Source organism: Heteronotia binoei, chromosome 4, assembly GCF_032191835.1.
Source record: "Heteronotia binoei isolate CCM8104 ecotype False Entrance Well chromosome 4, APGP_CSIRO_Hbin_v1, whole genome shotgun sequence".
In the NCBI taxonomy this organism is placed as follows: domain Eukaryota; kingdom Metazoa; phylum Chordata; class Lepidosauria; order Squamata; family Gekkonidae; genus Heteronotia; species Heteronotia binoei.
The window spans coordinates 96,477,536-96,503,470 of record NC_083226.1 but is presented as its reverse complement, the minus strand read 5'-3'; the positions used below and the strand labels follow the sequence as shown (position 1 = coordinate 96,503,470).

Sequence of the window (25,935 nt, the reverse complement as noted above, 5' to 3'; positions counted from 1 at the left end):
TATTAGGTAAGTTTCTCATTATGTAAGATTTTCACATTAAATTGTATTTATGTATTTATGAGTTGGGTGTTATAATTTGGTCATGGTAGTTGTTTTGCACTGTGTGATTTGTCTTTGAACATAACATCCTATTAGCAAGTTTCAGGACCAAATGTTATGTATGGAATCTATGGCCACAGTCAGACAACAGGCTTAACACCATCTGATTGCACCTCTAATTAATCCAGGGTTGTTGTTGTTGTTTTTTGTAATGGAGAGTTTTGATCAGTCATCCCAATCTTAACCCACTTCACTGCATGCTTACTCTGTGGTTGATCAATTACTGCTGTGTGGCAACCACAGAGTGGGTGGACAAGCAGCTTTTAAAATTATTTGTCTTTTGAGCATGCACATAAGCAGTGCTTCAAACTCCTGGCAGGATGGTGATGACTGGTGGCCAATGAGATTGCTGGAGGAAGCTGCTGGGATATGTAGTGCAGTGTGCAGAAATGTTTTTTAAACTGTGTTTTGGAGGTCTCTTAAAAAAAAACATAGTCTTGAGCAGTTCCTGTAAAAAATAAATGCACAAGCAGTGATTGACAACCAAGGAGTGATTATGTGTTTACGCACATGTCACTACCTGCTAAAGGGGGGGGGGGCAGAAATGGATGAGAAGGTTCACACTTCCCAACTGGCTTTGATTTCACAGTAGGTCTGCAAATAAGGCAAAATAGATCCTACAGTCCCACAAAATGTGTGCCATCAAACATTGACCAGATGCATGTCTGGGAAAACTGATCCTAAAGGTGCATTGTAAAAGGGTCTGGTTTCTGGCAGTTCCCTTCCCTCTTTAAATCCATCAGTGTCAAAAATTGACTTCCCAGAAAAGACAGTAAAACTAACCAATTCCTTACCTTACCTGATCTTTCCTTACCTGATCATCCTAATAAAGTACTTAAATCACTTTTATTATCCCATAACACCTCTTGTAATGATATGTTTTGCCCTGGCTCTTAGGAGTCACCAAACACAACAGACATTTCACATGAATGTTACATTGCCTTTGCAATTGCTGCAGAAGCTATGAAGTTTCCTTGCTCAGACACATTGGTTCATTCACACCATCACACCATTGTTCTAAGAGCAGTCACATCATATCCCAAAGGGTATATTAAGCCACAATCTGTCTCCCTTCCTGCCTCCATGTGTGTGTGCGTGAGCACCTGGACATCCACTAATTTACACCCCCAGCATGAGGTTGGGTACCCCTCCTTCCTTGAGTGGAATGCTGGTTCATTTTGCTCATTCTTCTCAGATCTCTGTTCTTTGGATAAGTAAATATAGTTCCATAGAATAAGTTCCCTTCTTTCACTCTATAAAGCTACCACTTTTATTTTCTGTACTTGTATGTGTGTTTATAGAGTGCTCTCCAATTAATAAATTTGATTTTATTTCATTAATTCGCTTTAATAATAATAATAAAAAAACATTTCATTAATCACAGCCTGGTTCATTTGAGAGTTCTACTGAGGGAAAAATCCCAGTATATGTAGTTGGAGATCCTGCTTGATTACCCCCTCTCACATTGTTTGGGTTTCCTGGCTAATACCTCAACACACTCAGGAGAGCCTCACAACCACTTAAGGTAACAGTAGCTACTGCTGGATGGGTCACTGGTCTGATTCAACATGACTAGATTTATGTTGCTTTGTTTTTACTTGACCAATGAGGGAACAAAACCCACTGGTATGAAATTATCTTAATCTGGCTGTCTAATCAGTTTTCAAGACTAAACGATGTTCGCTCTTCAGCAGTAAATGTACCATGTCAGCAATCCTAATTAGGTCTACTCAATAAATCACATTGATGTAGCTTACTCCCAGGAAAGTGTTATGATTGGAGATTATGTCACTTCTATGATAGTTTTTCCCCCATTGTGATATAACAGTAATGATGCTAACTCCTATCCTTTAGTATAGGTAAATTAAAATTATTAGAATGGCAATAAAAGAATTGCACCATGCATTTGAAAAAAGAAGAAGACTGCAGATGTATACCCCACTCTTCTCTCTGAATCAAAGACTCAGAGCATCTTACAATTTCCTATATCTTCTCCCCCCACAACAGACATCCTGTGAGGTAGGTGAGGCTGAGAGAGCTCTTATAGCAGCTGCCCTTCCAAGGACAACTCCTATGACAGCTATGGCCATTCCAGCAGCTGCAAGTGGAGGAGTGAAGAATCAAACCCAGTTCTCCCAGATAAGAGTCCACACACTTAACCACTACACCAAACTGGCTCTCCAGGAGATGGCAGGTGAAGAGGATGGTACCACAGGAATGTAGTATGTGATTATGAGTGTGCAATTGGTTTTTTAATGAATGAATGAACGTATGCAAAAGTTTAAAAATGTAGTCTGAATATTGTGCTGCAGATCTTAATCTTCTGATTCAAGGCAAGATTGAGAATGGAGATCACTGTTTACCTTTGGTGTTCATATCAAAGTTGAAAATTCATTTATTCAAAAAACTAATCTTGGCTACTCTGAGTAGCAATAATTTTTTTTTTATCATGTATGTAGCCTGCCACTGTGGAGATCTGTGGATTAAGGTACTATAACACTGAAAAAAAGGAAATGGATCTCTAATCCTTCTAAAATCATATACAGGAAGGTATTACCAAGCCTTCTATGATCATGGGAATCATGAAGTACCAGAAAAGAAGTAATCCTCCAACATCAGCATGTCCTGAGGTGGGGTAGCTGCCAGGGCCCAGGACTTGGCATGGGGCACACTGCCACTGACCCTTACTCACCCACCTTCCCTGCTACCTTTCTGTACCTGCAGTCTGACCTGCCCAGAGACATTGAATAAAGGCATATGGATAGTACACAATGGTGCCTGTACATTCTGGTCAGTGCTGTTGGGAAAAGGATGTGCAAGTGATGCAGATAACTGAGTATGGGCAGTGGGATGCTTGCAAGTAGGAGAAAAACACCCAGACAGGAGGGGGTTGTGGAGGTGAGGGTGGAAAGGAAGGCATGAGAGGTGACCTGGTGGTGATCACATGGGGACTTTTGCATGCTGTCTAACCAGGGCCCTCCAAACCTGGGACTTGCCCTGCCCTTCACAATTCCAAATTAGTGTGGATCCTCTGCTTGAGGGCTTTCATTCTGTTGAAGGGAAGAGGGATCCAGGAATGCATTTCCTCTGGAAATTTGTGCCCTTCCAGATATTATGCACATCTCCCAAAGGGTATCCTTTACAAAGTTTGAAAAACACTTTATTAATGAATTTCACACATTCAAGTTTTCAAAATGAAAATAAAAATGTTTTCCCTTTCTCCATGCCTCCACATTCATGTTATGTAGACTTACGATCATCTTAAACTTATGTTTAGTTCCAAATTGAGGCCAGCAACCTGTGCAGTATCAGTTCCGTCAGGAGCGTAGGACGCCTTGCAGCTTTTTGGCTTGAAAGCATTGCATGTTTGACTTTACAGTGTATGGACTAGTTTAAGGAGAGATGGAAACGGTAAATGAGCACACAAGTCTGATCAACTGACTTTTAAAAATGTATAACTTTATTTTGAAATTTTAGATTGAGGTATATGCACCTGTTTTTAATGTTGGATTATGCTTATACTTAGAAGAGGAACTGTGAATCCTCCAGCATGGGGAGTGGATGGGAAGGGACTGTACAATTCAGAAAGTAGAAGAACAGGTTGATACATCCTTCACTGTGGCTGAACTGGACCGGGCATATCTCTCTCTACACTGAGGACAGACTGCATAGGCATGTCCCTTGCTGTGCAAAGCTGGTCCAGGTAACTGCAAGGCCAAGTGAGCATATCTCTCACTGTGGCCATGCAAGATGCATCCCTCACCAACATGTGGCTGATCCAGGCAGGCACATCCCAGTCACAGTTGGGCCAGACAAGGCATATCCCTTGTGGTGATGAGACTGGACTGGGCAAATTGAAGGATGGGCCAGGGTCATCTTTACCATTCTGGGCAGGATGAAGCTGAATCAGGTCCCTACATGCTTGCAAAAGGGTGTGCAGGTGATGCAGACAACTGAGCATGGCAGTGATGATCACAGTCATAGCAGAGTGTACTCACTTCCTTGTTGTGTGTTGCAAAGAGAAGCAGCTCCCAGGCCATCAGCCCACTGGAACTTTTTGTGTAGACAAATGTGTCAAACTCATTTGTTATGAGGGTGAATCTGACATAAATGAGATGTTGAGCTGAGCCATGTTGGGCCAGGCCATGTGTGTACCTATTTAAGATTAGGTAGCAGAAATATAAAGAAAGCAGACAAACATGACTGAAGGTGTTTGTGTTTTTTTTTTTTTTTTAAAAAAACTTAAAATAAAACATGCTTAAAACATTAGCACTTGTTTGTCTTAAAGATGTTTTCTTTGTATCTCTCCCATGGGATCCAAGAAACTGGGTAAAGGAAACTTTGGCTCTTTCCCTCCCTCCCCAGGGGACCAGGAGGGGGAGAAGCGTCAACCAATGGAGAAAATTGAGGTTTTGCGCTGTTGCTCCTATGCGATCTTGAACAAACCTTGCAAAGCAAGTTGAGATGCAGAAAGAAGCAAGAGAGAGGGAGAAGGAAGCAGACAAGAGCCAGTTGCTCGGGGGCCCAATATGAGCACTCCAGGGACCTGATTTGGCCCCAGGGCCACATGTTTGACACCCCTGGTGTAGACTTTAATGGCCAATCTGCCACTTGTCAAATTTCTCAGATTTAGAGTTGGATCCCACGGATCCTTTCTGCTGGTGGTAATGCCTTTTGCATCAGGGCAGGCCTTTGTCGTCGTTGTTGTAAGAAAGTGCCACCACTAACAGCAGTTTCACAGGATTTAAACTTTGCTTTGTTGTTGCAAATCTTGTGGTGCTGCACTGTTGTAACTCAATTTGGACATAAGAACCTAAGAGAAGCCATGTTGGATCAGGCCAATGGCCCATCCAGTCCAACACTCTGTATCACATAGTGGCCAAAATACACACACACACAGTGGCTAATAGCCACTGATGGACCTCTGCTCCATATTTTTGTACAATCCCCTCTTGAAGCTGGCTATGCTTGTAGCAACCACCACCTCCTGTGGCAGTGAATTCCACATGTTAATCACCCTTTGGGTGAAGAAGTACTTTCTTCTATCCGTTTTAACCTGACTGCTCAGCAGACAGCAATATCTCCTTTGTCTGTTTTAACCTGACTGCTCGGCAGACAGCAATATCTCACATCATCTTAGTCACTGCTTTCCAGAAGTTGTCACTATGTTTATATTTAGCCCATAGATTCTAAGATAGTTCACATATAATTGTTGTCTTGAAAGCTCAAAGCTCATGTTTGCCAGATGGCTGATTTACAATCCTTTCCCTCTGCAATCATCTTGCAAAGTTTAATTACAAATCATGCCAAATACAGTTGGTCTGATTCCTCCTTTTTTACTAACATTCACTAACATGATTGCCTCCCCTGCACTTGGTCTTTTCTCCTGTTAAAGTAGGCATTAACTGAATTTATCCTATGAAAAATAAGTTCTTATTAAAAATAACTCAATAGTCCATTAACTAAAATGAAATTAAACTCATCTTTTATTTCACATAATGGTGCTACAATCATATTATGTAGCTGAAATGTGAAATTATCAGTCTTTAAGATTATGTAAAACTCTTATCAGTAAACATCTCACTTAGTTAAGAGACAAGTTTGGTTGTTTCTTAGACCATTCAAGTATTGCATTAATGAGAGAAAAATAGACAAATCACTTTTTAAGCTCTTTTTAGCTAACAATTACAATTAATAAGAATTAAAGTTATTTTAAATTGCTTTTACAGTCTGCTTCTTGACTGAGGACCATTGCCCCCCAAGTTGGAATAAAGAGGCGGACACAAATGAGTTGGTAAAACTATGGGCCACTTTATTAAATGAACACATAAACAGCAAGGGCAACCAGAACTGCAGCCAGGTCAGGGCCAGGGGTCTCAACAGACCGCTCCCCTGCTTTTAGTGGGTGAGAGACCCAGCCCCCCAGCCGGAGCTGTGCGTCACAGCTCCCATCAAGCAGGCCCAGCAGGGAGGCACGCACCGAAGGGCCCAGTCACCAGATGCACGTCTCAGTTAAAGGCACCCATCCAATCGAGTCTCCAGGACAGTCTGCATTCACATACCTTGGGTCTCCAATACCCAAAGGTTGGTCCTGCCAGACCCCTAACTCCCCAAAAGGGGGAGGCTTACTGGTCCTCCCCAGGCCACATGGAACCATAAACCCAGTAAAACCTGCCACAACTAAGGCCAAGTCTCTACTTAGGGCTTAGCACCCACTGGAAGGCCCAGAGCCAACCCCAGCCCTTGCCGAAGATCCCTCAGGAAAAGCATATTCCCCTTTTCCAAGAGATGCACCCCATCCCCTCTGTAGAGGTCAGGATATTCCGTAGAAATATCCGGATGGGGCAAATAGTGACCCCAAACCACCCTCCAATGCCTTACGAATCTCCTTATTTGCTCTATAACAAGCCCTTTCTATCCCAGCTGGATTCCAAGCACTGCATCACACCAAGCGCGGAATCATGGCCGACCAGACTATAATGGTACAAGGCCATCTCTTCCTAATGTACTTGAAATCATCTCGAGCTTGCAAGGTCAAAGCCTTGCCCTTAATCAGCCCAAGATCATTCCCCCCCCCCAGGTGAATAATTAAAACCTGAGGAGGAGGGACCACACTCCCATGAAATAACAGTGGAAGCAAACCAGGCCACTGAAGACCTCGGTGCCCCGCCATTCAACAGTAATATATTGGCTGAGCCGCAGCTGAGAGCCAACAGCAGTTCTCCAAACCTGATGTGCTGCCCAAAACATATAACTGTGCCCGCAGATGAGAACTCAGCTCCTCAGGCCAGGAACAACAGCATCTAAAGAGAAAAACAGACCAGTTATAAAACCCAACTATAACTATCCCAGCTCCACAGCACAAAGCTAAAAGTGGAACAAAGGGCGAATATAACACTTATAAGCTCAAGACCGCCAACGGCCAAGGCGCTGGATGGAAGAAGAAGACTATCCCAAGGCTGCGGCCTTAGAGGCCGCCCCAATTCTAAAAGAGTGGGTACCAAACCTCACTCCAGACAACCCCAACAGAGCTAAGGCCCTAGACGTCACTGCCCCAAACTGATGTTTTGCCAGAGGGCTGCTTCCAGAACAACAACTGTTCGCAGCCTCCCCGCACTGCCAAATAATCAGCCAATGCAGAAACCAGGCAAAGCTCTGCCTCTGAACACGGAGCAAGCTTCACTACCATCCCAATGCCCCGCTGGTCCGTCTTGGAGCACCAGACAGTAAGAGCCGCCTTACCCTCCAATAACCTAACATCCCTAAGTGACAAGGCCCTGCCGGAAACATCATTCCTGGAGCTTGCCACTAATTCACTGATCCTAAGTGCCCCCAAAAAGGCCAACCAAGAGTCTGCATGAAACAAAACAGCCTCAAAATGAGATGCGCAAACTGCACCCCAAACCCCCTTCAAACCCCTAAGAATCTCGGGAGACATAGGATTTCTGGTGTCAGGATTAGGCCCAACCTCTCTGGACCACCCCTCCAGCATCTTTCGAAGATGAAAGCCTGCTGTTTCGTCCTTATACCCTAATGCCTTGCTAGCAAAAGCAAGCGCAGACAAGTGTCCTCTAATAGATCGCACGGCCAATCCCTTACCTTTTAAGGAAACACAGTAATGGAGCAACTGCTCCACCAGGAGGGGCCAAGCAATGTGATATCCAACCTCGGCCCTAAAGTCTTCAAACTGCCGCACAGCACGTTCGTAAGACTTCCTGGTGCTAGGTGCAATGCCTAGGCCTATAGCTCTGCAGGCCTCGGTTCTCAAATCAGCCATAGCTCCTGGGGCATTGGCACTGCCTCTTGATTGGCCTCCGGGGCCAGATGACGAAACCTCTCCATCTGTTCATGAGAAAGAGCATCAGCCACCCCGTTATTCACCCCAGGAACATTCTTGGCCAAAAACAAAATGTTAAGCTGCAGACAACGCAGAGTGAAGGCCCTCACCAACCTCATAACCCGTTGCAATTTGGATGAAAGGGAATTAATGACATGAACCACAGCCATGTTATCACACCAAAAATGTACCGTGCGATTGGCCGTATCACTCCCCCACAGCCAAACCGCAACAAAAATGGGAAAGAACTCTAAAAAAGTGAGATCCCGGCTCAACCCAGCCTGCACCCATGAATCCGGCCAAACATCCGTGCACCAGTGTCCACAGAAGTAAACCCCAAAGCCCAGCAACCCAGCAGCATCAGACATGACCTGAACCTCCACCTCAAGTCTCATGTCCTCTCTCCAGAAGGAAATCCCATTAAAGGATTGCAAAAACTCCTGCCACACCCGCAGATCCTCCCTCATGCTGCTGGTAACCCTAGTCCTGTGCTGAGGCAAGTGAAGGCCCGCCATAGTGTCACATAACCTATGAAGAAAGGCCCTTCCAGGGGCAACCACTTTGCAAGCAAAGTTAAGTTGCCCAACTAACTGCTAAAGCTCAAGCAGCGTAACCTTTCTCCTGAGGAGGAAAGTACTAATCCTATTCTTTAAATCCTCCAGCTTCTGAAAAGGTATTCTGGATGATTGTGCCAGGGTGTCCAATTCAATTCCCAAAAATACAAGGCATAGGGCCGGGCCCTCAGTTTTCTCCTTGGCCAGTGGCACACCCAACTCAGCAGCCAGCTCAATAAAGCCGGATAACAACTGAGCACAATGCCCAGTACCCGCAGGACCCACAAACAGTAGTCATCCAAATAATGAACAACATCCTGCAAGCCTACTTTTTCGCGCACAGCCCATTCAATAAATGTGCTGAAACACTCAAAAGCCGCACATGATACAAAGCAGCCCATAGGCAACGCCCTGTCCATATAAAATTGGCCTGCAAAAGAAAAACCCAAAAGCTCAAAATCATCCGAGTGAACAGGGAGAAGGCAAAATGCAGATTTGATATCGCATTTTGCCAACTCAGCCCTCTGACCACAGCGTCTAACGATGCCCACGGCCTGATAAAAGGTAGTATACCTAACTGAGCATAGTTCCTCAGGAATCCTGCCATTAACAGAAGAACCCTTGGGGTAAGAAAGGTAGTGAATCAAACAAAATTCACCAGGTGCCTTCTTAGGTACCACCCCCAAAGGGGAAACCCGAAGGTTGACCACTGGAGGAATAGAAAATGGGCCCAAAATCCTGCCCTCCGCCAGCTCCTTGGCAATCTTAGCCTCAACTACATGTTCTAAACCATTAACCAAACTAAGGTTCCAGGACCAAGTTGGCACCCAAGAACCCTGGAAAGGAATTCTAAAACCCAATGTAAACCCATTCAACAAGTATAAACTATCAGCCCTTTGTGGGTACCTATGCAGCCATTGCTCAAGAGGTCCCACCCTTATTGGGCTGGGGCCCTTTTCCAGCTTGGGAAGAACGCCCACTCCCGCCCTGTCTCTTTTGGCCCTTACGTGGCCGAACTCTTGGACAGTTGCTAAAGGAGTGTGGGCCGGCACACAAGGAACATTCATGCTTGAACTGGCAAGTTTTCCGACTGCACACCCCTTGTGAGCCAAACTCCCAGCAAAGCAAGCGGGGTTGAACCACCTGCCCTGCTGAACTGCGGGAAGATGATGACGAAGCAGAAGGAGAAGTGGAACTCTTAGCAACTAAATGACCGCTGTCAGAGCGGTCACCCAGATTGGGCCGCGCAGGTGACATAACCTGCAGCCACAATTGCTGATGGATACAATCCCAAGGGAGGGAAGGGTACAAGCAGCCCTCATCCTGAATTCCTCGTCATACTGAATCCAGGCTGGGCTGCTGAACATTGTGCACCCTTTGTATATAATGTCCATATACTGGATCAATGCTGCAGCCCGCCAGGGCTGAGCATGCGCTATCACTCCAGCATACACAAAAAACCCTGGCAGCCAATTAGCTCAGGTCTGATCCACCTTCCCCTTTTTTAACTTCTCCTTCTCCTTGTCGTCAAGATCCTCCTTGTCTTTCTTTTAAAGCTCCCTAAATAAAAGGTAGAAAATATCCACATATTCTCCCTTAAGGATTTTGTCTTTTGTGGCTGGCAACAGGTGGTCGCCCAAAGGTAAAACGACATCACCAAAGGGCATGGCACCAAAAGGGACCGCACCATATGGGGAAGGTAAACCCCAACCCCCAGTTAAGGAAAGTGCAATCCCCTGCTGTCCAGCCCCTGGCCAATTCCCAAATGTTCCAAACTGGCCCTGCGGCCACACCCAACTAGCCTGAGGCCCCACACCCAAAGCGGAAGGAGTGTTAGAACCCCCAGGAACCATGCCAGCACCATTAGGTGCAGCAGGTCCCCAAGGCCCCCATGGCCAAACAAGTCCTGTGAAGGCAGTAGAACCATCACCAGCCTTACCTGGCAATCCAGCAGGTTCCAAGGTAGTACCTGCACCCACAGCACTAGAGGAAGGGCCAGATCTGGCATCATGAGCACCCAGACCCACCGCTCCTCCGGTGGCAGCAGCAGACCTGCCCTCTAAAATAGATAGTCTTGTTAGTATATCAGCCTGAAAAGCCATTTCTGACACAGGCCCCTTCTGAGAACTCAATGAAGGTGGCATCCCAAAAGCCTGTTCAAAGGTCCACAGCCTCAAAAGAATAGCAGCATTCACCTCGTCCTCCCCCTCCTCATCAGACAATGAAGGTGGTGGAGGACACTTCTGTGGAGGCTTGGGTGCCTTGAGGCCGGCTGCTTTCCCTTTGCCTTACCTGAACCCTTATGCCCAGATATATCTCAGCAAACAAACCACAGCAGGATAGAAAAAACCCCAAACACTCAAAATCAAAAGGCCAAAGAGTCCAGCCCCGCACACAGCAGCCTTAAAATAGTAGCCCACAAAAACAACCACCCTTAAAATGGCTGCTCAAGCACCTAAAATGGCCGCCTAGCACATGTGCACCTAAAATGGCCGCCAAGCCACGAGGCACCAAAGAAAGAGGGTGGAGGGGGTGTTGGAGGCAAAAGCCTACCAAGAGGAGCCCCCCAAAGCCACCTAACACCACAGCCCACAACAGCACCCAACCCCACCATGCGTCAAAAAAACCCCAATCCTTTTTTTTAATAACAAACTGTGAATCCAGCGATGCTCTCCTCTTTTCCCAGCCAACGCTGGCCTCCACGAAGCAGACCGTGTCCCAGCTAGACACAGATGATGAGGCTAATGGCCTCCAGCCAGACCTAATCCCTCGCTACTCAGCAGAGCGACAAACACGCTGCTTTTCTCTGAGCATCGTCGAGGGACTGAAGAGAGGTGGCGGAGGCTTGCAGAGGCATGTTCAAGCCCCACCCCACCCCAACAAAAGACACGCCCAAACAGGTGCACAGCATCTGCTCTCCTTCCAGGGCTGCAAACGTTCCCTGGCAGCTGAGTTGCAATGCAGCCAGCTGCCGGAGATTCCATTTTATTACCACTGAGGCAAAGATGGAAGAATTCTGGGAGGACTGTGGTAATATTGTGGTAATATTGTATCGCTTGGCTTGGTATGTAAAAAATAACCCTTGGGGGATAAGCCATCTACATTGTATTTCATGTTGGATTAGCCAGTTAGACAATTTCTTAAATTTGAATCTTCGCTGTGGCTAGTTTTTTATTGGTTATTATTAATTTTATTGTTTTCTAATTTTGTCATATTTTATTATGTTATGATTTTTATTTGAACAGATCTCTAGATCTTAGTCACATATTATATACCTTGAGTAGTTTTGTGGGAAGGTGGCATATCAATATATCTAATTCTTATTGTGGCCTCATATGTACATAATTGAATTTGGAGACTGGGGCTATGGACAGAGAAGACAGCTTTCTTTAAAAAACTAAGAAAAACCCAGATTTGCAGAATATTCTGAAATGTTAAAAATAAAATAAAATTGGGTGGTTATGAGCTCCAAATAATTCTAGGAGCACCAGAACCTTTAACAAACAGATGCCCTCAGTGGCCAGTGATAGCCAGACACAGAACAACCAGTACATTCCACAGATCAGCACAGTCAACAACCATCTTCCTTATCTTCACACCCCTTCCAACCCTCCCAGCAATTAACACAGAACAATGGTCACATTCAACAGCCAGTTTCCTTATCACTACTCTTTCTGGAAGCCCCACCAAACAATGGGCACATCCACAAACCAATTGCCCTTTCACCACACCCCCTCCAGCCTAGAAATAGCAGCTCTCCAGCAGCCCTGGCCCCACTCAATGCACAGCAGCCAAGAAGGTCAGAGCGCCTGCTCCGGCTGCAATGCCACTGAGGATGTTCTCCACAGCTGAGAACAAAACGTCTGGAAGGAAAACTTTCTCCAGTAGAAACGGCACTTGAGCCTGAAAGATTCTACAAACCCTAGTCACAACAGTGTTTTCCAGCCTTCAAGCCTTGGTTTCTGTTAGGAAAAGACAGGGGAAGGGACAGAGACTTTTTGAGAGCTGTTTTGGGGACTCATCAAGGCCAGGCCTAGAAGCAACCATGATAACTTGCTATCATTTGACTTTCATGACTCACCAAGAACTGGCTGCTTGCTACTGTTCAACAGCAACTACTGCCCAAATGCCAATGTGGTATAGTGCTTACAACTTCAGACTAGGATTTGAGGCACTAAGATCTAAATCTGCCATGGTGCTAACTGGGTGACCAGTTAACTGGATGGACCAGTCACACACTTTCAGCCTAATTTACCTCACAGAGCTATTGTGAGGATCAAATGGAAGAGAAAATATTATCTAAGCTTCTTTGGGTTCCCATTGTGGAGAAAAGCAAGACATACATTAAGTAAATCAATAATATATATAGAAAAATGGGGTGAGGTAGATAAAAAGACTGGCTGATGGGTGGATAAGAAGTAGAAAAGGAAACAGGGAAACAGGTTATGAGGGCTACCAGGAGAAGTGGAGGAGGAAATGGGGAGAAGGAATACAGAGGAAAGTGAGATGCTCCCCACAAATCCTTGTAAGTTCCCGACTATGTAGCTGTACCAAACCCAGCCCAGTGGTGGGAATCGTACAGATTTCCCAGGGAGAGTCTGGTAGGGAGAGGAAAGGAGGGAAAACTGAACAGGTCAGATAAAAGTAGGTTGGTTGGTGAGTGGGAAAGAGGGGGAAGCAGAAGAAGGTTAAGGGGGTTTTCAGGGAAAGAGAAAATAGTAGGAATACAAGGGACAATGAGATGTCCCCTACAAGTCTTTGTTGGTCCCCCACTTATCAATATATCTAATTTTCACCATGGTCCAATTTGTAGATACTTAAATCTGGAGACTGGAGCTGTGAACAGATAAGACAGATCTTTCTACAAATCTGAAAATAGCCCCAGGTTTGCAGAAAAATCTGAAATCTAGAACAGATAAAATTGGGGAATCAACCCCCCTTGCAAATAATAGAGTTATACCTGTAGCTTTAAGAAATTGATGCAATCTGCAATGGACTTTGTGGGAGTTGCTAAGCAGCCACAGCAGTATTGCCAGCATTCACTATTAAGGTTTTTACAAGTGAGCAGATAAAAGCAGAGTAGGAAGAGAAGGAAACAGGAAAAAACTAAAGACTGTAGGGACTTTCAGGGAAATAGTGGGAAAGGGGGAAATGAGATGCCTCATATAAGTCTTGCAGGTCATCACTTGTAAACATTCTAAATAAATAAAATAAAAATTTCTTATTATTCAATATGATGTATCAGAGGTATGCTTCTCACGGGCTGTGGTCAGATGACAGGCTTGGCATGGTCTGGCCATGCCTTTAATTGCACTAGTTCTAGTAGCAGGAAGGTTTGATCAGACAGCACACCCTAAGGTGGCTTCACCAGGAACTCGCTCCATGTTCAGTTGTCCAGATTAATGCTGTATGCCAACCATAGAGCATACTGTCTGGTTGGTTTTTTAAAAAATTTAATAGGTGCACATGTACATATGTGTACATTGCCAACAACTCTGAAAAAAGAAATAAAGGTAAAAGAAAGGTGAAGGTTCACATTTCCCAACTGACTTCAGTTTGCAACATGGAAGTTCATACATCTGGGACTGTGAAGTATAAAGCCCTGACATCCATAAAGATGGGACTTTCCTCAATGTCTAATAACTACACTTTGAAGGTGGGTCAGAATGGGGTGTCAACAACTGGGAATGGGAGGCAGATGTCACTGTCTGATCATACAGTTTAAATCCACAAGGGAACAGCAACGACAACAGATCAAACTGCTTATCTGACTGCAGCCATGGTATGCTACAGTTTGATTAATATCGTCCTATTGCACCCAGCAATTACACTATATTTATTTATAATTCTCATGGAACTATCTGCTTCATGTGAGTGTAGATCAATTTAGATTCCAAGGTGAGCAACATGAGAGAAACGATTGTCAATAATGGACATGGGTTGTGGAGCTGAAATCTGTAACTGAGACAGATAATACTGTTTAGCATGGTGGTAGCCAGACTTCAAGCTATAACACCTACTTTGGGGCTCCATTAATTGGTACCAGTTGCAAATTACCTCTTCTAGAGTTCATGACTGATGCTCTGCTCCTTAGATTGGCACATTAGTTTCTACAATTACAAATTCATATCTAAATTGTCATACATCAGAAATTTCAATATCAGATCCTAACATTCTTAAAGTCTTGATGATAGGCAGCCAAATAATCCTAACATTTTATAAATGAAGAACACTTAGGATGCAAGATAAATAATTCAGTATTCTTATTTACAATTTTTAAACAACAATTTGTACTACAGCAACTTTACTAGGGAGGAGGGGCTACAAGGTGACCAAGAATATGACTTCTTCCTAAGATTTTATGTGAGGCCTTTTTGTGGCAGAATGATCATCATTTTGATTGCTTAAGCCATCACAGTAAGTGACAGATTTTCTAGGGTCACCAAAATAATTGCAAAGATTGTATTTTGAGCAAAATATCAATAACGGAAATGTTTTAAATTCCTCTTAGAAAAAGGGTGGTTTCTTGAAGAATACTATGACTGGCTCTAAAATAAAATTGAGTCTTCAAAGTGTAAGAGAATATTTTAGTCTGTCTTCAAGTGCAACTTTCAATTCAGCCTTTGCTATGGTATTGCTTTAGTTACTTTTGTAATTTGACTCAATGGTGTCTTCTCTACTGGAGGGTGGATATAATATGAACATTAAGGTTTTGTAGGAATTTGCAATACCATTCCCCTAAGGGCTTCTGACGCACTGCAAAGCTTTCTTTATCATGAAAAATACTGTGCAATAAAACTGAACAATAGAAGTGTTATAGATAACTTGACAAACATGAACCAATGAATATAGGGATTCTAAGTCTTAACCATTTTTACTGGATATAAATACAGTTATGGGTGACTGCAACCCAAATTTCTCACATTGTCAGGATTTTTTGGTTGGTTTGCAGATTAAGATATACATAGATGTATATTGCTTGATTTATCTCTTCTTGATTGTTGCTCCCTTGTTGCAGCAGAACGTATGAGCAGGCTCACAGCACAGAGATGCAGACTTCATAGAATGCATTTTAACTCCGATTATGCCAACAATTAAATTTCCATCTATGGTGGTGGACTGAATGGTTGGACACAGAAATTATTGTCATAATTGTTCTTTACTGATACATTATTATTGTGCCACAAAGTTTCCCATTGTTTACTAACAACTTCAAACTGTGGTTCTTACTTGGTTTTGCTGGACTGAATGGGCCATCACAATTTATGTCAGCAATTATTTGAATTTTCATGAGTGAATCTTAGCAACTGTGCTAACTTGCTACTTGCTTTCTCATATACCCTTTACTACCTAGGCTCTGAAATATGATTGCCTTCTGTTGAAGAATGATAAAAATCCAAATGTTATTCTAGATCTGAGGATAACAGTGCTGCCTAAGATATCTTGAGGGGAAAGTCCCTTTCATAATGATGAGAAATATTCCTTCTCAAATAATTAATTTTTCACTACAGTGATCAAATTGTTGCTGATGATAGCATGAAACTGAATAATTGCTCTAGTAGAATTGTCAGCTACTTGCTGTCGTCTTTTCTGTTTTGTTCATAAGTTACATGTTCCATTTAGCTAATAAATTGCTGTTTCCCTAAAATTATATACTGCAATATTTTTTACAAATGGAAGTTGTTGCCATAAATTCTTATATTTGATGTTGCACTTGGCTTCATCTTTGCTTCCTCAAGGAATGCTATCTAAATTACACATTGCAGCAGCATGTGTGTAAATTGCCATCAAAGCACAGCTGATTTATGGCAACCCCAGAAAGGGGCCTTCAAGGAAAGGGAGAAGCAGAGGTGGTTTCCTCTGCAGGTGGTTTCCATTGCATTCCTCTGCAGTCTTCCTCAGTGGTTTCCCTTCCAAGTACTTTCCACGATCTGATGAGATCAGGCTATACTATGCTGCTTTCCCTCCCTCATAGCTGCTTTCCCTCCCTCTACCTTTACCACAGTTACAATGCGATTATAATTTAAAAGTTATGGGTATTCAAAGCGCTCTGATTTTACGATCAAGATAAATAATTGATTTTTCTCAGGAATCATGACAATTCTTCTAACATAATTTAAAGATTAACAATGTGATGGGTGGTTTTATAAAGTTAGTTTAATGTGCAAATATGAAAGAGTGATTGCCCCCCAAGGTCGGAATAAAGAATCGGACACAATACATTGGAATAAAATTGGGCCACTTTATTAACTGAACAGTGTAAACAGCAAGGGCACCCCACCAGCAGCCTGGGTAGGGCTAGGGGTCACCGCGACCACTCCCCTGCCATTAACGGGCAAGAGACCCAGCCCCCCCGGCCAGAGCTGAGCAACTCAGCTCTCTCCAGGCAGGCCCAGCAGGGAGACCCACACCAGAGGGCCCAAACCCAGACGCACGTCTCGCCGGAAAGGCACCCTCTAGCCGAGCCTCCTGGACAGTCTGCATTCTCCAAACCCAAGGTTGATCATGCCAGACCCCAAATTCCCCAAAAGGGGGATGCTTCGCAGTCCTCCCCTAGCCGCATAGTGTCCTAAACCCCAAAAACCTGCCAACTAAAGTGACCACCTATTTAGAGGCACCATCCCTGAGCCAATTCCACAATCCACTGTCGTGCTTTGCAGGGTAGGCAAAAAACACACCCCAGCAACAGCCAAACAGCCGGAGCGTAAAAAATTCCTACCCGGCTCCTCAAATGAGGCAACCAGCAAAGCCTACATAACATACAGGGCAGGTGGGAGGGCCGATCGACGTCGAAGTGCCTGGAAGGGAGTGCAGAGCCAGCCGTTAACACGGCTATGCTCCGCCCCCCGAATTGCACGCCCAAATGGGCGAACTCCTCCTCCTCCTCCCAGGGAGGCAAACGGAGCGACAGCAGCCTAGCAGCTATGCTGCAGGCTGCATGCTCTAGATTCCTGATGGAAATGATTTTTAAAACAATTGTGAGGAACTTGTTCACACTATAAAGAACATATAACAAAGACTTTTCAGCAATCTTAACTTGGCATTGCTTTCCTCATCATTTCATATAAATCTATATCCTAGCAGAGCTGCAACTGTGTAAAGCGCTTTTCATATACAAACAGAACACTCCCAAAGGACTGAGTATCTGATGAGTCCAGAGGTTAAGGAAGGGCAGAAGTGTAGAGAGGAAATAAAGGTCAAAAGCATTTTTTAAAAAATCAATAGTTCTAATAGATAGATCCAAGCAGGCAGCCGTGTTGGTCTGAAGCAGTTGAACAAAGCAGGAGTCATGTTATACCTTTAAGACCAACCAATTTTTATTTAGAACGTAAGCTTTCGTGTGCACAATAGTTCTAATCTAATACCATACCATGTTGCCCTTCCCAATTCCTTACTGCTCTGTTCAGTGATAGGGAAACTGTATGAGATTTGGCTGCTTCTGATCATAGGCATCTCAGTGTATGATCCAGAGCTCAAACCCTCCCCTTTCGTTTCACATTTCTAATAACAGAAAAGAAACATTTGTCTCTGTGCAGCATATGTCAGGGGAAAGGTGACATGAATTTCTTTATTTGGATCGTGTATAAGTTTCGGCTTTTTTCCCCTGAGAAAGTCCCTTCTACAAAAATAGATGGAAAATCTTATGTGGTTTTACTTTCTTATAAATATTTTCTCAATAGTCTTGTTAGAACATCCAGTCAACAATAACTGGTTCACTGAAACAGTAAAATAAATGTAGCCTAGCTAGCTTTTGTCCCCGGGGTATTTTTGAATTCAAATAGGAACTCTGTTCACTTGCTTTCCTCTTGAGTATTTGTTTCTTGCTTCTCATGTAGATCCCTTTATAATTTTACAGGTTATAAGCAGTTGGACATATTGTCAAGAACAACCAGATTCCATCCAAATAGACCAGGTAAGTACATAAGAAATTATTTTAGTGGTAATAATTAAAAAAAGTTAAAATGCTTGTGAAACACATTTGCAAATGTAAGAAGGACATTAGCTATTCTGCAGTCATTAATCAAAATAAGCATTCTAATATATATATATATATATATATATATATATATATATATATATATATATATATATATATATATATATATATATATATATATATATATATATATATATTTGATACAGAGACCAAAAACGGTCCGAGAATATAATAAATCCAAAGAAGAATATTGTATAGAGAAGTGGAGTAAGGAGGAGCTTGTTTTATTGCTGAGAAGCTACATGAAATTGCCGAGAATCTATTTGTGGTAAGACTGTTGAAGGAAAACAGATGCACATTCATTACAAATCTATCATTCACCATCTACATGTGCTTCTGATTGCTGCAAGTATTGTGTCCCACCTTAAAAACTAACAAACATCTACAGTGGACTGTTGAATATTGTGCAATTAACACATTGTTGTCATCATTCACATCTGGGATTGTCCACAAAGGAATGATTACTATGTGGTAGTGATATGTTGATCCAGCCCCAATCTAACATGTGAGGACTAAGACAATAATTTGAATTCTAATCATTATTGCATTATTACCATTTACCATCACCATTACAGAAGCCTGGAAAGGAGCACTTGGCAAACACGGCATTGGCAACTGCAATGACAACGGGCGCCTCCTGCTAGAATTCTGCATGGAGCACCAGCTCACCATCACCAACACTATCTTCCAGCAGAAGAACAGTCTGAAGACAACCTGGATGCACCCACAGTCCAAGCACCGGCACCTTATCGACTACATTCTGGTGCGCCAGAGAGACCTTCGAGATGTCTTACAAACCCGAGTAATGCTCAGTGCAGAATGTCATACGGATCATCATCTTGTACGCTGCAATCTCCGTCTTCACTTTAAACCCACACCCAGGAGAGGAGGTATCCCTTGGAGGAAGTTTCAGGTTGGCAGTCTCCAGTCAGCCAAAGTTAAAGCTGCCTTCCAGGCAAAACTCCAGTCAAGAATTGAGGACCCCAGTTGCCCCACAGACCCTTCTCCAGAAGCACTCTGGGAACACCTAAAAACTACCGTCCTGCAGATCTCTGAAGAAGTCCTTGGGTTCTCCACAAGGAAGAACAAGGACTGGTTTGATGAGAACAATCAAGAGATCCAAGATTTACTGGCGAAAAAGAGATCTGCCTACCAAGCACATCTTGCTCAGCCCTCCTGTCCTGGGAAAAAAGCAATCTTTCACGCTGCATGTAGCAACCTCCAGCGCAAGCTTCGAGACATTCAGAACGATTGGTGGACCAAGCTTGCAGAGAGAACCCAGCTGTGTGCAGACACTGGTGATTTAAGAGGGTTCTACGTAGCCCTGAAGGCAGTATATGGTCCATCATATCAGGCTCAGAGTCCCTTGAGTAGTGCAGACGGCCAAGTGCTCCTCACAGACAAGGCATCCATACTGAACCGGTGGTCGGAGTATTTTCAGGTTCTCTTCAGTGCCAACCGCGTAGTTCAAGATTCAGCAATCCACCTCACCCCACTTCAACCAGTGAAAACAGAGTTGGATGAGATCCCCACCCTAGAAGAGACTGTTAAAGCCATCAAGCAACTGAAAAGTGGCAAGGCAGCAGGAGTTGATGGAATTCCACCAGAGATCTGGAAGCATGGGGGCACAGTACTACATAGCTCACTTCACAAAGTACTTGTCACCTGCTGGGAACAAGGCAAATTACCACAGGACTTTCGCAATGCAATCATCATCACCCTATACAAGAACAAAGGGGAAAAGTCAGACTGCTCCAACTACCGGGGGATAACCCTGCTCTCCATCGCAGGCAAAATCCTTGCCAGAATACTCCTGAACAGACTGGTGCCCACCATTGCAGAAGAACTCTTCCCAGAGAGCCAGTGCGGCTTCAGAGCTAACAGGAGCACCACCGACATGGTATTTGTTCTCAGGCAGCTCCAAGAGAAATGCAGGGAACAGAACAAGGCTCTGTATGTGACTTTTGTCGACCTTACCAAAGCTTTCGATACCGTTAGCAGGAAAGGCCTGTGGCAAATCTTGGAACGTTTAGGATGTCCCCCAAGGTTCCTCAGCATGATCATCCAGCTACACGAAGACCAGCGAGGCCAAGTCAGACACTGCAACGACCTCTCGGAGCCCTTCCCAATAGGCACAGGTGTAAAGCAAGGCTGCGTTCTCGCGCCAACTCTCTTTACGATCTTCTTTAGCATGATGCTTCAAAGAGCCGTAGTAGATCTAGATGATGACGATGGTGTCTACATCCGCTATCGCACCGATGGCAGCCTGTTCAACCTAAGGCGACTAAAGGCCCACTCCAAGACAATGGAAAAACTCATCCGAGAGCTACTGTTTGCTGATGATGCTGCACTCGTCTCCCACTCGGTATCAGCTCTGCAGCATATGACGTCCTGCTTTGCAGAGGGTGCCAAGCTATTCGGCCTAGAAGTTAGTCTGAAGAAGACAGAAGTTCTCCACCAGCCTGCACCCCAGGAAGATTATCACCCTCCCTGCATCACTGTGGGTGAATCAGTTCTGAAGACAGTCCAGCAGTTCAGCTACCTGGGGTGCATTATCTCCTCAGATGCCAAGATCGACAAGGAGATTGACAACAGGCTGGCAAAGGCAAACCGTGCATTTGGCCGACTGCACAAAAGAGTGTGGAGCAACAAGCATCTGAAAAAAGGCACAAAGATCAATGTTTACAAAGCGGTTGTGATGACAACCCTCATCTACGGCTCCAAATCGTGGGTTTTATACCGTCATCACCTGCGACTCCTCGAGCGCTTTCATCAGCGCTGCCTTCGCACCATCCTCAACATCCACTGGAGTGACTTTGTGACCAACACTGAAGTCCTCAAGCGGGGGGAGGTTACCAGCATCAAGGCACTGCTGCTGAAGACGCAGCTGCGCTGGGCAGGGCATATTTCTAGGATGGAAAACCACCGCCTTCCCAAGATTGCCCTGTATGGCGAACTCTCCACCGGCCATCGAAATAGAGGGGCACCGAAGAAGAGGTACAAGGACTCCTTGAAGAAATCCCTTGGCACCTGTCGCATCAACCATCACCAGTGGTCTGACCTAGCCTCAGATCGCAAAGCATGGAGGCACACCATCCACCAGGCTGTCTCTTCCTTTGAGAACGCACGCATAGCTGGTCTTGAGGACAAAAGGAGATTGAGGAAGAATCGCACTGCTACAGCACCAACCCCAAATCAGACTTTTCCCTGCAGCCACTGTGGCCGGACCTGCCTGTCCCGCATTGGTCTTGTCAGCCACCAGCGAGCCTGCAGCAGACGTGGACTATTGCACCCTTCTTAAATCTTCATTCGCGAAGCCAAGCCGAGAGAGATACCATTTACTATGCTGCTGGGAAGAGCCTGGATTCTTCATCTGTTTGGCTGCAGGCAGGGGGACCTCTTTCTGCATAAACCCATATCTCCAGTACGATTTCCTTTATGAAGATCATGGGATATTTAAAGTGGAGCATCTTGGACAATAGGGCAAGGGAAAATACATATTACATCATTCCTCATTCTTCTGGCATATTCATAACAATCACTCTCCTTTCAATTGTATTTACTGTGCCTCTTTTTATTCTTTGTAAGCCTCCTTGGAGACCTGTTGCCATGCAGGAAGGCAGCATGTAAATACCAAAAATTAATAAAGAGGTAAATGCATTGCATAATTTTACACAAAATGATTTCAAAAGGAAGTTAAAGAAATATTTCAGCTCAGTTTTAGTATTTTAGAACCATTACATAATATTATGATTGACTTTCAAACACATTTTGTGGTAACAAGGAAATAGATGATGACCAGTATAGAAAGGTTAATTTAATCCTTTAATAAATAATCATCAATTTTCTCTAATTGACTGAACTTTTGTTTAATTCCCATGGTTAAACCAGATGTGACAGAGATCCCAGTTCTCTATTAGTCCTTTATAGGAAAATTGCAGCAATTTAGGAACTAACCAGAACCGTGTGACAAACAGAGGTGGCCTGTCTACTAGGCAGCCCTCCCTCCATCCAGGGTGATAAATATCATCCAGGAGGAGAGTCCCCTGGGAGCCTGGAAAAGGCCGCATGCTGCCCAGCCTCCTCCGTGGCAAACTGGTTGAGGGTGCTCTTTCTCCATGCAGCTCCAGTTTGGATCAGGCTCTTAGCTGAAATTGCAATTGAAAGAATATGGGAAGGATAATCCCAAATCTCCAATGTTATCTAAATTTACTTTCATTCCCATTCTTCTCGTGTAGGTCTCCAGCAATTTTTTTATTCACTGCTGTCAGATGATTATATACTTGTCACTTACTTTTACATAAATTATTTCTGTTAATCTTGATGTGCCTTTCCACCTTCTTGAAAGAGCTGCTCTCTCAAAAGCAGTTCTCAAAAGAGCTCTCTCAGCCCCACCTACCTCATAGGGTGTCTGTTGTGGGGAGAGGAAAGGAAATTGTAAGCTACTCTGAGACTCTGAGTGAAGGGTTGGGTATAAATCCAATCTCCTCTTCTTTCTGAAAAGCATAAATAATTTTGCATGAAAGCTAATACTGAAAGCTTTATGAGACATTGAACACCTAAGAATATCCATGTGCATCCAAACTTGCAGTACTTGCTACTGTGGGAGATCACCAGGTCCCACCTGGAGGCTGGCATATACTCTGAGCTGCCCTTGAAGATGTTCAAAAGCTATCATAGATACAGCATGCTGTTGCCAGAATTCTGACTGGAATTGGTTATAGACACTATATTACTTTAGTCTTCTTCCACTTATACTGACTCCCAACTTGCTTCCAGACCAATTCTTGTATTGACCTTTAAAATCCTATATGGCTTGGGGCTAGTATACCTTATGGCCTGCCTACTCCCATTTCCGTCAATTTCTAGGCCGCCCTTTCCCATAATGGGCTCAGGGCGGCTTCCAACATAAGAAAACAATCAAAACAGTTTAAGAACAATTAAAACAGTTTAAAAGTAAGACATTTAAGCCACATTTTGTCTGACGAAGTGCGCCTCTAGCACACGAAAGCCGACACTCTGAATAGAACTTCGCCGGTCCCAGAGGTGCCGCCCGACTCCCGCTCTGTTCTACTGCTTCAGACCAACACGGCTGCCCCCCCTGGATCTATCTAAAAATAGGCAACAGCGTGAGAAGGGCCAGCCATGGGGGGGGGCTTTCATGATGGGTATAACCCTTCCCTGAGGCCCGACAAGAGCAGAATAAAGGAGTCCAAGGGAGCTCAACCTGGTTTTGGCTGCCCCCCTGACCAGTTCTGAGTTTGGAGCAACAAGCAGCTAACGGAATGTGACTTTCATTGAGGAACGGGCTGGGGTGGGGGCTGCATTTGCTACCTGGCGCTTTCGGCTCTCAGGTCTGTGACGTTCTGGGGCTCATCCGGGAGCCCCCGGGGCCGAGTCTGCTGCCCCCCGCTCGGGGCCGTGCATGTGCAAGTGGTCCTTCAGCGACTTCTTGTGCCAAAAGGTCTTCCCGCACTCAGCGCAGGCGTAGGGCCTCTCCCCGGTGTGGGTGCGCTGGTGCTCCAGGAGGTGATGTTTGCAGATAAAGTCCTTCCCGCACTCGCCGCAGTGGTAGGGCCTCTCACCCGTGTGGAGCCGCAGGTGGGGGACGAGGTGCTGCTTGCAGATGAAGCCCTTCCCGCAGACGCTGCACCTGTAGGGCCGCTCCTTGGTGTGGATCATCTCGTGGCGGAGGAGCTTCGAGGGGCAGCCGAAGGCAAGGCCACAGCAGGCGCACTCATGGCGCTTCTTCTTCCGGTGGTTCATCTGCTGGATCTCCAGGCTCAGCAGGAGGCTAAACATCTTCCCGCACTCCGGGCAGGTGTGGGGTCGGTCCATCCCCGCTTCGGGGGTTGCAGCGGGAGAGCTGGGGTCGTTCCTGCTGGCTCTGCTCTCAACGCAGGGGCCCTGAAGGCTGGAGAGGGGCTGGCTCTCACCGATGGTGCCGTTGCAGATGGGGGCCACGGATCCACCTGGGAAGAAGAGCAGCAAGGGTGGGTTGGCGGGGTCTTTGGCTTGGTCCTCAGCAGGCAGCAGGCTCCTGTATTCAACTGGTTTCTGCACAAAAGAGATGGTGTCAGCTTCTGGTTCTACATCTTTCTGGAAAGGAATGCAGGCTGAGACCTCTTCCTTGTCCCTTGGCAAACTGTCCAGTTTAGAAACCGTGTAGTAGTTGCAGGTGGTTCCACTGGGTGTTTTCCCCTGCTGCCTTCCGGACGGGCCGTTTTCTTGTTTAATCCAAGAGATCATCTCTGTTCTTGCAGCAGATTGTTCTGTTCCGGTATCAGTGGAGGGCTCTTGGGCTCCCCTCGAATCTGCCTGCGTGAGATCACCAGGGCCCCCTCTTCCTTCTGCACAGGTCAAACCTTCCAGTTTAGAAACAGCAAAATCAAGGGAGATGAGAGACTCGCAGTTCCCCTTGACCACATTTTTGTACAGCTCCTTCTGCCACTCCGATAGTTTTCCCCATTTCTCGTGAGAAAAATGACCTAAGATGTCCTCCAAGGTGGATGAGCCCTTAAACTTGGAGGCTGCTCCAGAGGAGCCAGTGGGGACTCTCAGCACCCAGAAGTTCCAGTTTTTGAGCAGGTTTTCCATGTTCTCCAGCCGCCTCTGGAGCTGCCCGTACTCTTGCAAGAGGGTCCCCAGCACGGCCCACCGACTCTCCAGCTGGCTCCCGAGCTCCGCCACGGCCTTCTCGCAGGCCGCAAACCTCTTCTCAGCTGTTCCTGATCTCTGCTCCAGGCTCAGAAGTTGCAGGGCGTGCGCCTCCATGGTCCTCTCCATGGCCTGCACAGCTCCCACCACTGTCCACAGGGAAATCGTGGCCGTCTGCAACTGGGCCTCTTTGCGGAAGCCGGCATCTGGGAGAGAGGCAGCCTGTGCTCCAGAAGCCCCCCTTGAAGACTGTGCGGGAGGTGCCATGGCGGGCAGGTGAGGCCACCGGGGGAGGGGAGGCGGGCTTACCATATGAACTTACCCAACCTGTACAATCATCTTCAGAGGCCATGCTGTAAGTGCCTCTCCCATCTGAAGCTAAATGGGTGGCAAGCCAAGAGTGGTCTTCTCAGTCATGGCATTCCTTCCCTAGAAAGATTTGTTTGTCCCCCTCTATCACTGACTTCCACCAGCTGGTGAAGACTTTTCTGTTTTGTTTGGCCTTCCCTTAGTGACTGTCCTTCCCATTTATGCGTTTACATGTCTGTGTTTGTGTTTTGTTGAATTATTTTTTCTCTCTCTCGGCTTGACTTCGCGAACGAAGATTTAAGAAGGGTGCAGTAGTCCACGTCTGCTGCAGGCTCGCTGGTGGCTGACAAGACCAATGCGAGGCAGATCCGGCAGATCCGGCCACAGACCAATGCGAGGCAGATCCGGCCACAGTGGTTGCAGGGAAAAGTCTGATTTGGGGTTGGTGCTGTAGCAGTGCGATTCTTCCTCCATCTCCTTTT

General features: G+C 45.3%; 1 protein-coding gene across 1 annotated transcript; it reads right to left on the bottom strand.

Annotated features, from left to right (window-relative positions):
• Positions 1–23,817: 23,817 nt before the first annotated feature.
• Positions 23,818–25,411, bottom strand: LOC132570126 (zinc finger protein 398-like). Its single transcript, XM_060236560.1, is given in 2 exon segments — positions 23,818–23,877; positions 23,879–25,411. Coding segments are annotated over 2 exon segments (1,593 nt in total).
• Positions 25,412–25,935: the final 524 nt, after the last annotated feature.